At 45.0% G+C, this 12,996-nt stretch overlaps 1 protein-coding gene across 1 annotated transcript in view; it reads left to right on the plus strand.

The window, feature by feature from the left end:
* Positions 1-12,996, plus strand: part of AK7 (adenylate kinase 7) — a 97,929-nt gene that overhangs the window by 82,359 nt on the left and 2,574 nt on the right. Inside the window, exons 15-17 of the mRNA XM_001102256.5 lie at positions 4,526-4,723; positions 8,881-9,101; positions 12,456-12,614. Coding sequence (XP_001102256.3) covers positions 4,526-4,723; positions 8,881-9,101; positions 12,456-12,614 — 578 coding nt within the window. The remainder of the gene's footprint in view (positions 1-4,525; positions 4,724-8,880; positions 9,102-12,455; positions 12,615-12,996) is intronic.

The following is a 12,996-nucleotide window of genomic DNA, read 5'->3' on the forward strand; positions in this document are numbered from 1 at the left end:
TGTGAAGCCAATGGCAGAGGCATGAAATGCCACAGGGATGGTTTGTCTCAGATTTCCCATTAATTTAGGCAAATGCCTCAGAAAAAGTTAAAAACTAAAGTTGATTGGCCAGACACAGTGCCTGTAATCCCAGCACTTTGGAAGGTCAAGGTGGGAGGATCTCTTGAGCTCAGGAGTCAGAGACCAGCCTGGGCAACATAGTGAGACCTCATATCTACTAAAAAAAAGAAAAACAAAAAAATCAAAAAAATTAGCCGGGGTGGTGGCATGCACCTGTAGTCCCAGCTACTTGGAAGGCTGAGGTGGCAGAATCACCTGAGCATGGGAAATCAAGGCTGCAGGTGCCCTGATTGCACCACTGCACTCCAGCCTGGGCAACAGAGCAAGAACCTGTCTCAAAAAAATTAATTAAAAAAATAAAATAAAAAGTAAAGTTTATTGTTGATTATTAGATTCTGGGTAGGTATGTCCAGTGTATGTATGTTTATCACTTCTAGGCAATATTCACTAATTGCAAACTGCGCTAAATCATAACACCCTCACTGGGGCAGCTGGATACATTTCAGCTCAACTGGCAATTTTTCGTGTGCAATTTGTCATGTGCTGGGCACTCATTGAACCTTTTCACAATCCTGCAAGGCAGGAATTACACCCACGTTTACCCAATCCAGAAGCTAAAGCCCAGAGATGTATACAAGTCCACTCACTAGTAAATGGTAGGGGGATTAAATTAAAACTCAGGTCTTCTCACTCCACTGCCTCCAAAACAGAATTAATGAAACCTGCCTGTAAGATAAGGAAATGGAAGCACAGAGGTCAAGTGACCAAGAACTCTTAAACGTAGGCCACTGGGCTGTCCTCTCTTTGTTGGACACAGTGCAAACACGTCTAAGACGTAATCTATTTGGAATGTTAATCTGTTGTTAGCAAACTACCCTCTTTCCAGAAATTGTCCCTATTTTCTATTTCCCTAAAAGAAATACCTGTGGGATTTTAATTGAGGGAGGGAACTGAATGGTAACACGGAAAGGTCAATGCCATTGAAATAATTTACTGCTTAGGATTCCCTAGAGATGGGGGCACATGGGGAATGCCAGGTTTGGTCAGGCGGCAGAAGCAAGAACAAAGGGCAAGATCTAGATTAAAGCCGTTGTTGGGGTTTCTTTGGGAAAGCCGAGACAGGCCACAGTGAACCATTCAGGACTGGCTAGTTTGAGTTTAGGGGTGGTCTCTAGTTGCCTGGGGCCTGGTCCTGGGATGATTTAGGGCAAGGGAAATACTGGCTTGCTGTGTGAGATTAGATAAACGGACTGAGTGGCTTGCATAGGAGGGGCATTCCCAAGTAAGTTGTTACTATCTTTAGGTATTGGCTAGGCCTGGGAAGGGCAGCAGTCTCTCCCCATATCTGTAAGGCCCCCCTCAAGATATCAAAACAGGCCAGGTGGGTGGCTTACGCCGCCTGCAATCCCAGGGAGGCTAATGCAGGAGGATTGCTTGAGTCCAGGAGTTGGAGACCAGCATGGGCTACATAGCAAGACCCCCATCTCCACACACACAAAAACATTTTTAATTAGCCAGGTGTGGTGGCATGTGCCTGTGGTCCCAGCTACTCAGGAGGCTGAGGTGGGAGGATCTCTTGTGCCCAGGAGGTCAAGCCTGTGGTAAGCCTTGATCATGCCACTGCACTTCAGTCTGGGTGACAGAATGAGACCCTGTCTCTTAAAAAAAAAAAAAAAAAAAAAGAAATCAAAGCATAAGACACAGAAAATAAAAGAAACACATTCCAACCTATGATAATCCAGTTCTAGATGGTATTCTCTCCCAGTGAGAAACCACTGCATTTTACCACTGCTGTTAGCCTATGTCCAGTTTGATCCTTTCAAGACCTTAGTTGAAGGAGATAAGTTTAAAGTTGTACCTATCTGATGAATATTTGGAAATTTGTTAAAACATAGATTTTTCGGCCCAGCACGGTGGCTTACACCTGTAATCCCAGCAATTTGGGAGGCCGAGGTAGGCAGATCACCTGAGGTCAGGAGATCAAGACCAGTCTGGCCGACATGGTGAAACCCCGTCTCTACTAAAAATATAAAATTAGCCAGGCATGGTGGTGCATGCCTATAATCCCAGCCTATAATCACTCGGGAGGCTGAGGCAGGAGAATCACTTGAACCCGGGAGGTGGAGGTTGCAGTGAGCCGAGACCGCGCCACTGCACTCCAGCGTGGGGTACAAGAGCGAGACTTTGCCTAAAAACAAAACAAAAACCCATAGATTTTTCATGTGATTCCAGATAGCCAAATACAGTGACCTCCTTGTTATCTACAGTCTCACCAAGCAGAAATCTATTACTTGCTATCCACAGTTAGCCAGTGCGAGGACAATAGACATTCTGAATAACTGTCTTGAGATACTGCAGAATATTGAAGTTCTCTGTGAGTCACAAAGAGAATGAATGAACATTTTTTTTAAAAATCATCTAGTGAGAAGTATATTTTATCATATTAAAAATCGTTGCAAATTGGAAAGCCAAGGATGTTACTCATTATTTGATTAACTGGAATCTTACACCTCCCGATCAGCCTGGAAGAAAGGTAGAATATATTTTTGAAATTCACAGATTATTAACATAATTCACACATTTTCTAACAAATGAGTATCATGTTAGGGAAAAAAATAAAGTTTTCATATAGATGTCTGACATCACAGAGCTTAAATGGATTCAATTTTCAGCAAATCTGTTGACATCATTTTGATTTCAGTACCGTACCAGCATTTGGGGGTTCAGATGTCTACCTTCCTTTTCAAAAGGCAGCCACTCATGAACATCATGACAATCAAATGGTAAAAGATGAGCAAAAGATAGAACAACTTCCTTGCGAAAATACCTCTCATATGCAGAATGGAGGTAGTTATCAAACTATTATGAATTTACAGGATCTTATTCCACAGGCTGTCTCAGCCTTTGCTTTCACAGTTAGTATCTGCAGCAGATGATGTTCACATATGTCCACATGCCTCGGGGACACACCTCCTGTGGGCTTTCCCCAGTGCGCTTTCCCTTTTCACCCACTCAAGGAAGCTTATTAGAATACAAGTAAACGAGAATGGCATTATGATGTTACAAGCCAATACAATTTTAGAACAAAAATCAAATCATTCCTAAGTTCTGTTGAGCTCTAATAGATAGCAAGGTATTTGTGATGCAGCCACTGATCTGGGCACCAGTGTACACTGGTCCTGTAGTTGAGAACCTCTAGGCCGGGCGCGGTGGCTCAAGCCTGTAATCCCAGCACTTTGGGAGGCCGAGACGGGCAGATCACGAGGTCAGGAGATCGAGACCATCCTGGCTAACACAGTGAAACCCCGTCTCTACTAAAAATACAAAAACTTAGCCCGGCGAGGTGGCAGGCGCCTGTAGTCCCAGCTACTCGGGAGGCTGAGGCAGGAGAATGGCGTGAACCCGGGAGGCGGAGCTTGCAGTGAGCTGAGATCCAGCCACTGCACTCCAGCCGGGGTAACAGAGCGAGACTCCGTCTCCAAAAAAAAAAAAAAAAGAGAACCTCTAAGAATCACAACTCACCTTGGAAAGTTTATTTCACTGATCCACACCTGAATCTCTCATTCACTCAACAATTATCCATTGAATTTGTACTAGAAGCTGAAGGAACAGCTGCTTTCACAGTTTAAAAGAAAATCACAGGTGGGTAAAATGGTCATTATTAACATGATCTGTGTGTTGAATTTGATAAGTGCTGACCATATCATGTTGAACGTGTTTCATAGTCAATGGCATTGAGGAAAGAGCTGGATCCATGAAAATTCCAAGGGGTGTTCCCATTTTTATTAATTTGGCAAACTGGCCATCAAAGCATGTTGCTTGTAGCCATAGTTCTCTTTGGAAGCCTGTGATAACTGTGCTGGACAGGAGGCAATGTGAGGCCAGGAGCCGTGGCCTATCCCTGCCAGCACTCGGGGAGGCCAAAGTGGGAGGACTGCTTAAGGCAGGAATTTGAGACCAGCCTGCACATAGTGAGACTTTGTCTCTCTCTAAGATAGATATACATACATATATGCATATATATGTATATATTTTTTAAAAAAGAGAAAAGAGACAATTTGAAAATTAGGAAGCTGATATCACAGGGTTATCTGAGATTTGCTACTTATGATTTCTGCTGCTTTTATTCGGAAGGGAGGAAGGGAGGAAGGAAGGAAGGACAGAGGGAGGGTGGGGGAAGGGAGGGAGGAAGGAAGGAAGAGAGGGAGGGAGGAAGAAAGGGAAAATAATTGATTGCACAAAATAGCAATTGGGCCTCATAGGGTGGTCTCTGGAAATGGGGTGATTTTCATCTATTTATCCTCCATGAGAGGCAGCAAAGCCAATTGGACAGGCTATTTGTGGCAACAGGAGGTCCTGGCGGGTAACCAGACACTTGGGTTACCAGGGGCCCATGCGTTCTCCAGCACCCTGCTAGTTAGCTGCGCTGTACTGTGCCAACTCTGGAGTCTCTCCTTCTCCCCAGAATTCGTTTGTGCACTGGATGCTTCGGATGAGTTTCTGAAGGAGCGTGTGATAAACCTTCCTGAGAGGATCGTGGCCGGGACCCACTATAGCCAAGACCGATTCCTCCGGGCTCTGAGCAACTACCGGGACATCAATATCGAAGATGAGACTGTCTTCAACTATTTTGATGAAATTGAAATTCACCCGATACATATTGGTATTAAATGAATTCAAGGATAATGTGAATGTCCAGGACCCCCAGTAAAGCTTGGTGCAGGTCTAGCTGTAATTGTGGGGCTGGGGGAGGGTGGGGAGTATAACCATGGGTTGGGGCACAGGAAGCCATGGAATACACAGGGCACTCCTTCTGGGGAGTCATTCTACGTGGGGATTTGGTGGTGGGTGTTATTATTGTATGAGAATTTATGGGTATATTATGAAGTAAAATGACAAATCCTTTGTTTTTGAGACGGAGTCTTGCTCAGTTGCCCAGGCTGGAGTGCAGTGGTGCAATCTTGGCTCACTGCAACCTCTGCTTCCCGGGTTCAAGGGATTCTCCTGCCTCAGCCTCCCAAGTAGCTGGGACTACAGGCATGCACCACCATGCCTGAGTAATTTTTGTATTTTTAGTAGAGACGGGGTTTCACTATGTTGGCCCGGCTGCTCTCAAACACCTGACCTCATGATCCACCCACCTCGGCCGCCCAAAGTGCTGGGATTACAGGTGTGAGCCACCATGCCTGGCCAACAAACTCATTTTTTAAAAAAGAAATGTGTGTTCGGTGCTGGCTGCTTGGCCATTACCCCAGGTTCCTTGGGGGCAGTGCTCTGTCCCTGTTAAATTATTGGGCACTGGTGCTTTTCCAGACCCTTTCCTGGCCTTCTGACTGGCCAGCCCATCCCCGTAGCTACCCAGAAGAGCAAATAGCTCTTCACCGCATTCCTTCTTGTTTCCTGTAAACACAGCGCTGAGCTTAGCACCAGCAAGCACTTGTGATCCCGCATCACATCGTCACATCGGCCTCATCACCACCATTATGATTCCTGGCTCCAGCTCTTAGCTTTCACAGCTGCTGCGACTTCCCTGGGCTTGTTGAACCCCTGACCTACCTTTCTGGTTTTCTGGACCTTGACACTTATTCCTCCTTTGGGCTTGGTGAGAAAGAACCAGCTTCTGCCTGGTGGAAGCTTCCTGGCGAGGCCCACCCTTGGGACTCCAGGGGCTGCTCTCTACCCCCAACTGCCCAATGGGAAAGCATTTGGGCCCTGGAGTATCGGGAGACTTAGTGCTAAGGGATAATGTCAGCAGGAGGAAGGAGAGCTAATTCCAGTTGTGGCTGGGCCTCAGTTTTCTCATCTGTGAAATAGGAAAATAATCAGGCTTGCAGGATTGTTATAAACAGTAGAGATGAGAGACACAAAGTGCCTGGCATGTTGAAGGAGTTCAACAAGTGGTCATTTTGTTATTCCTACCAATACTAAGGCATAAAATGACATACTATTATGAAATTTAAAAATGGCTGGGTGCGGTAGCTCATGCCTGTAATCCCTACATGTTGGAAGACCAAGGTGGGTGGATCACCTGAGGTCAGGAGTTCGAGACCAGCATGGCCAACATGGTGAAACCCCATCTCTACGAAAAATACAAAAATTAGCTGGGCGTGGTGGTGCACACCTGTAATCCCAGCTACCCAGGAGGCTGAGGCAGGAGAATCGTTGGAACCCAGGAGGCAGAGGTTGCAGTGAACTGAGATCATGCCACTGCACTCCAGCCTAGGTCACAGAGTGAGACTCCGTCTTAGGAAAAAAAAAAAAAAAAAGAAATATAAAAATAACAATTTGTAAATCTGCAAATCTTTCTTGTCTGCACCCTCAGCAGTCACTGGGTTTTGTTCTCATCTAGACATGTTTCTGCATGTTGGACATGCTTTATATGTAAAAGCTAAGGGTTCTGCACCTCCTAGTATGGAAATTAGTTTACATTATTTAGAGAACTAGGAAAGAAGGAAGAATATATTTCAGAAAAATAGTGATTGTCATCTTTTCAGTTAGGTCCAGAAAACTGTTTACAGGAAGATCAGGAGAGCCCAGGGAAAAATGTTGAGAAAAAAAGAAATAACAGGGAGGAATGAATGAGTGGCCATTGTGTTCCGTCTCATCCTGTGCCCACCTCATTTGGCCTCATCTGCAGCTGACAACTGGGAAAGAATATAAAAGCATAGGGGAGAAATGCATCCTAAGGATGGGAGGCGGGGAGGGCATCTCACGGTAGGGGATGCAGCCCAGCCTCTGCAAGGTCTGGAATGGGGCCCTGGAAAGATGCTGGGAATCGCATCCTCTCATCAGCTCTGGCCTCTGCTTCTCTCTCAGTGTCTCTTTGTCATCTCTCTCTTTGGGCCAGGGTTCTCTCCCGCTCTGTGGCCTGTGTGGTAGGCTGAGGCCACCCCACACCCAGAGTTACAATGCTACACTGGGAGCTAAGGCCAGAGCTGACTTTACTCTGTTCAGTCCCACATTCCCTGAAGGGCAACTCTGCTGGTCACAGTTTGGGCTGAGGTGCCCCACCCCAGTCTAATCAGCAGTGGCCCGGCTCTGGGGTCAGAGTGGAATATTGCCAGGGGGAATCATTCCTGAGTACCTTCTCAAAGGTGTCCAGTTAGTGATATCAAGGTTGTAATTACTCAGAGTAATCAGGGAGAAATGCATTTATATTATATTATTTTATTTTACTTTTTCTTTTTGAGATAGAGTCTCCCTCTGTCACCAAGGCTGGAGTGCAATGGCACAATCTCAGCTCACTGCAACCTCTGCCTCCTGGGTTCAAGCAATTCTCCTGCCTCAGCCTCCCAAGTAGCTGGGATTACAGGCGTATGCTGCCATGCCCAGCTAATTTTTGTATTTTTGGTAGAGACAGGTTTCACCACGTTGGCCAGGGTGGTCTCAAACTCCTGGCCTCAAGCAATCTGCCCACCTCGGCCACACAAAGTGCTGGGATTACAGGCATGAACCACCACACCCAGTGAGAAATGCATTTAAATGTCACAGGTCAGGCAATGAAGAGCTACTCGATATGACTTTTTCTTTTTCATTTTTTTGAGACAAAGTCTCACTCTGTCACCCAAGCTGGAGTACAGTGGCTCAATCTCAACTCAGTGCAACCTCTGCCTCCCGGGTTCAAGTGATCCTCCTGCCTAAGCCTCCCAAGTAGCTGGAACTACAGGCGTGCGCCACTATGCCAGGCTAATTTTTGTATTTTTAGTGGAGATGAGGTTTCTCCATGTTGGCCAGGCTGGTCTTGAACTCCTGACCTCAACCTACTCGGCCTCCCAAAGTGCTGAGATTACAGGTGTGAACCACCGTGGCCAGCTGTTTTTTGCTTTTTTAAGGGCTTGCTTCTGTTCACCAACTAGTGCATTGGCTCTGCTCCTCCCCTCTTCCCATGTTAGAACCCGGTGGTGCTTCTGGTCTAGGTCAAGGTCATACAAACATGGGAGGGGTGGTGGCTCATCCCTGTAATCCCAGCACTGTGAGAGGCCGAGGCAGGAGGACTGCTTGAGCTCAAGAGTTGAAGATCAGCCTGGGCAACATGGGGAGACCCTGTGTCTACAAAAACAAAACAAAACTATAAAAAACAAACATGGGTGGGGTGGGCATAGCAGTGACTATGAATGGGAGTGGGGTAAGCAGTTGCCCAGAGGAAGGTCTGAAGGGGCTTAGTACCAAAATTTGTCCGCTGCACACCGTTCTCTGCAGACACCTTCCAAGCAGCCCTAAGAAAGTGGTATAGAATTTACCACCTCAATGACCATGGAGATCTCAGTATTTATCCATACACCATTTTTCTTTTTCTTCTCTTCAGTCTTGATACTAACATTTTTCAGATATTCTGGAGTCTGGATTTTTTTTTTCCTATTCAAGTAGACTCACTGAAATGGTTATTTTTTTGTGAATTGAAAACGTATCCCAGAATCGTTGATTTTCAGAAAGGTCACCCTGTTTGGCCTCCCACAAGTGCAGGACTTCCTTCTGTAGAAACTTCTGAAAGAAGTGTCCCAGTCTTTGCTTGAATACTTCCAGGCATGGAGAGCTCATTACTTTTCAGGCAATCCATTCCCCCATCCAACCACTCTAATCAAGTCATCGTTAGAACTCATAGACCCAAGTCCACATTTCCCTACCCACGACTCTCAGACTCTGGTCTGATATTTGCCCATGAGGGAAAAAAGTCTGAACTATGCTGGCAATTAGAAAAGAAAGCCCCATGTGGTAATTTACATAATTGACTATCACAAGTTTATAGTAATAAAGAATTTTCCCAATTGCAGGCAGGCCTAGAATATAAGTATGTGTTGATCTCTCTCCTGGTATTTAAAGATGTAGGAAAACTTGAAGATGCTCAGAATAGACTTGCTATCAAACAGCTCATCAAAGAGATTGGGGAGCCTCGAAATTATGGTTTAACAGACGAAGAAAAGGCAGAAGAGGAGCGGAAGGCTGCGGAGGAGCGGCTGGCCAGGGAGGCTGCTGAGGAAGCAGAACGCGAGCACCAGGAGGCCGTGGAGATGGCAGAGAAGATAGCTCGCTGGGAGGAGTGGGTGAGTGGTGTGTGTGTGAGTCTGGGTGTGTGTGTGAGTCTGTGTGTGTGCGGAGCAGGGGTGCGGTGCCTGGCAAAGCCATTTAGGCCAGTTCCACTTCCCATCCTGCTTTAGGGAAATGTCATGAAAATACCCCAAACAAATTTGCGTTTGCTTTTTGTCATTTGTAACGTTTGAAAAAGGATATCCATGGTCTTTTGCTTAGTTTTTTCCCTTTTTGTTTTTGTTTGAGACAGGGTCTGGCTGTGTCGCCCAGGCTGGAGTGCAGTGGCGCAATCTTGGCTTACTGCAACCTCTGCCTCCTGGGTTCAAGTGATTCTCCTGTCTCAGCCTCCCCAGGGGCTGGGACTGCAGGTGTGCACCACCAAGCCCAGCTCATTTTTCTGTTTTTAGTTGAAATGGGGTTTCACCATGTTGGCCAGCTAGGCTGATCTGAAACTCCTGATCTCAAGTGATCTGCCCGCTTCTGCCTCCCAAAGTGCTGGGATTACAGGCGTGAGTCACCGTGCCCAGCTTGCTTAGTATTAATAACAAAAACTAGCCATTATCAGGTGTATTAGTCATACAAATTCCTATAAATATGTAACATTTTACTATGCATTGACCTCATTATTTTATTTTATTTTCCTCCATTTACCCATGTAACCTACCCAGGTGGTCAGCTTCATTCAACCCCTCCTCATTCCCCAAATCACTGGTGTAGCAAATAATTCTACTTCCAAAAATAGCACTCTTAGGCTGGGCATGGTAGTTCATACCTGTAATCCCAGCACTTTGGGAGGGTGAGGCTGGAGAATCACTTGAGCTTAGGTGTTCAAGAACAGCCTGGGCAACATAGCAAGACCTTGACTCTACTAAAAATAAAAATAAAAATTAGCTGGGCATAGTGGCATGCCTGTAGCCCCAACTACTAGGGAGGCTAACGTGGGAGGATTGCTTAAGCCTGGAGGATTGTTTGAGCCTGGGAGATTGAGGCTGCATTGAGCTATGGTGATGCCACAGCACTTCAGCCTGGATGACAGAGTGAGACCCTGCCTCAAAAAACAAATACCATCACCAAAAATGACACCCAAATCTGTCCCCAGCTCTCTAATTCTGATTAGGGGCAGTGTTTCTCATCCGAATTATGCAGTGCTTTCTCACTGTCCTCCCCAACTCCAGTCTGGTCCATCTCCAGTCTGTTCCCAAGCAGCTGCCAGGTGATCCTTCCAAACTGCAGACCCACCATGGCCATTCTCTGCTTACAGCTCCTCACAGGCTCTCGATTATCACAATTTGATAAAAGTCCAAACTTGTCATTGTGGTCAAGGTCCTTTGTGACCTGGCTGCTTCTGATACTTCCTAGTTTCAAACAGTGCACCAATGATGGTCATCTGCATGACTCACTGCCTCACAGACACATGGCATCTTGACCAGAAGTCGTCTTTCTAGTGAGGCATTTCCTGGTCTCTGTAAAATTCAATGCCTACCCCTTCCCACAACCTGTCACATCCCCTTTTACACTTTTTAATTTTCCTCTTTGTACTTACTCTACCTATTTTACAGTTTATGTATTTACCTTGTTTCTTGCCTTTTCTCTGCACAGAACTTAAGTTACATGAGGACAGCGATGTCTATGTTGTTCACTGCCATATATCCAATGCTTAGAATAGTGCCTGGCACGTAACAGGCACTCAATAAATGGAAGGAAGGAAGAAAGGAAGAAAGAAGGGAGGGATGGAGGGAGGGAGGCAGGCCCAATGCACACATTTTGGGTGCCTGATTAATCTTAAATTCCTAAAGTTTGCTGTGTCAGACTAGACATGGTTTAAGTTTTGATACATATTTTAAAACTGCCCTCCAGCAATGGCAAACCAGTTTACGTATCATCTAACAGGTGGTTATTTCCCTACACCTTCTCTAAACCTACTTTCTCAATTTTGCTCGCACATGTCAGGCTGATAAAAACTGTTCTCACTGTTTTGATATTCATTTCTCTGATCACTAATCTTACAGCTTTTTCTATGTTTGTTAAGCATTTATGTTTCTTCTCATGTTGCATATTTTCTCTGCCCATGTTTTGGCTGTGTGTCTCTTTCTAATTATTTTGCAAAAAGAACTCCTGATAAATTAGTTCAATAGAAACAGGAATGGCTCCAGTTGGCCTCCTGAGTCGTGCTGCTAGAGTTCAAATCCCACTCCACTCTCTCTGTAGGTATGTGGCCTTGTGCAGGCTCCTCTCTGTGTCTCAGTTTCGCCATCTGTAAAGTGGGGATAATGATAGTACCTACTTCATACAGTCATTGAGGTGACTAAAGAGGTAATATATGTAAACTATGCACAGCGCCTGGCAAGTAGTGTGCATCACGTAATATCCTCATCACATCTTTTTTATAATGTGTTGCAGTTTTTCTCAATTCATCATTTATCTTTTAACATCATTTATGATATTTTCTCTGACCACACAAAAGTTTCATGTTTACATGTAGTCAAATCCATCCACCTGTTTCCCATTTTGATTTCTGGGTTGGCAATCTTGCCAAGACCTCCTTTCAAACAAATATCAGCTAGGACTCTTTATCTTGCAAGTGATATTAAAAGCAAACTCAAAATGACTTCATCATAAAGAAAACCAGAGAAGTCCAGGGGTAGGGCTGGCTTCAGGTAAGGTGTGATATAGTGGCTCAAATGATGTTGCCAAGGACTTAGGATCCCCCTCTCTGTCCTGCCTTGCATGGGAGGCTTCATTCTTAGGTGCACCTACCATGCATGGCAGGGCACTTGATGTGCTCATCTTTAACTAGAATTTTTTTAAAAGACAAGTCAACAATTTACAAGTTATTATTAGTCATATATTTGTACTAGTACTGTTTACAATTTAGGTATTGTAAATTGTAACCAATTTTGATGTTGTGCCGATCCTTAATTAGAATCTATGGCCAGGAGGTGGCTGGATGATGGGCTTAAATCCCACTCAAACTAAACCACTATGCTGAGAAGGGAGATTTCTCAAAAGAAATCTGGAATTATGACTCCCACAAGAGAGGGTGGCTGTATGCTGAGCAAAGAATTGCACACGTCACTATCCCAATGCCCTCCAGACTTTCTAGTGGCATTTTTTTTTTTCTTTCTATTTTGCTTCATCTGGGCAGCTAGACATTATTTTGGTGTAAGATGTGATCCAATTTATTATTTTCCAAATGACTAAGTTGTTATAACGCCATTTATGTCTTTTCCCTGCTGATTGGAAATGCCATCTGTATCATAGATGGTGACTATTTCTAGCAGTGTCTCAGTGCACTCTAAGGTGAACTGTGTGAGTGTTCTCCCCTTTCTCACTACATATTTACTTTGCCCCCAAATGTTCTATTTTAGAATAAACGACTAGAGGAAGTGAAAAGAGAAGAAAGAGAATTACTGGAGGCTCAATCAATTCCCCTGAGAAACTATTTAATGACCTACGTGATGCCAACTCTTATTCAGGGCCTGAATGAATGTTGCAACGTCCGACCCGAAGACCCTGTTGATTTTCTGGTAAAATATTTAATTATTTTAAAAAGATCAGTTTGAGGTCGGGTGCGGTGGCTCACACCTGTAATCTCAGCACTTTGGGAGGCCAAGGTCAGGGGATCACTTGTGGTCAGGAGTTAGAGACCACCCTGCCAACATAGTGAACCCCACCCATCTCTACTAAAAATACAACAACAACAACAACAACAACAAAAATTAGCCGGGCATGGTGTCGCACACTGTAGTCCCAGCTACTCAGGAAGCTGAGGCAGGAGAATTGCTTGAACCGGGAGGCTGAGGTTGCAGTGAGCCGAGATCGCACCACTGCACTCCAGCCTGGGCACGACAGTGAGACTCCGTCTCAAAAAAATAAATAAATAAATAAAAGAAAACAAAATCTGCCTGA

This window comes from Macaca mulatta, chromosome 7, assembly GCF_049350105.2.
Source record: "Macaca mulatta isolate MMU2019108-1 chromosome 7, T2T-MMU8v2.0, whole genome shotgun sequence".
NCBI classification, from domain to species: domain Eukaryota; kingdom Metazoa; phylum Chordata; class Mammalia; order Primates; family Cercopithecidae; genus Macaca; species Macaca mulatta.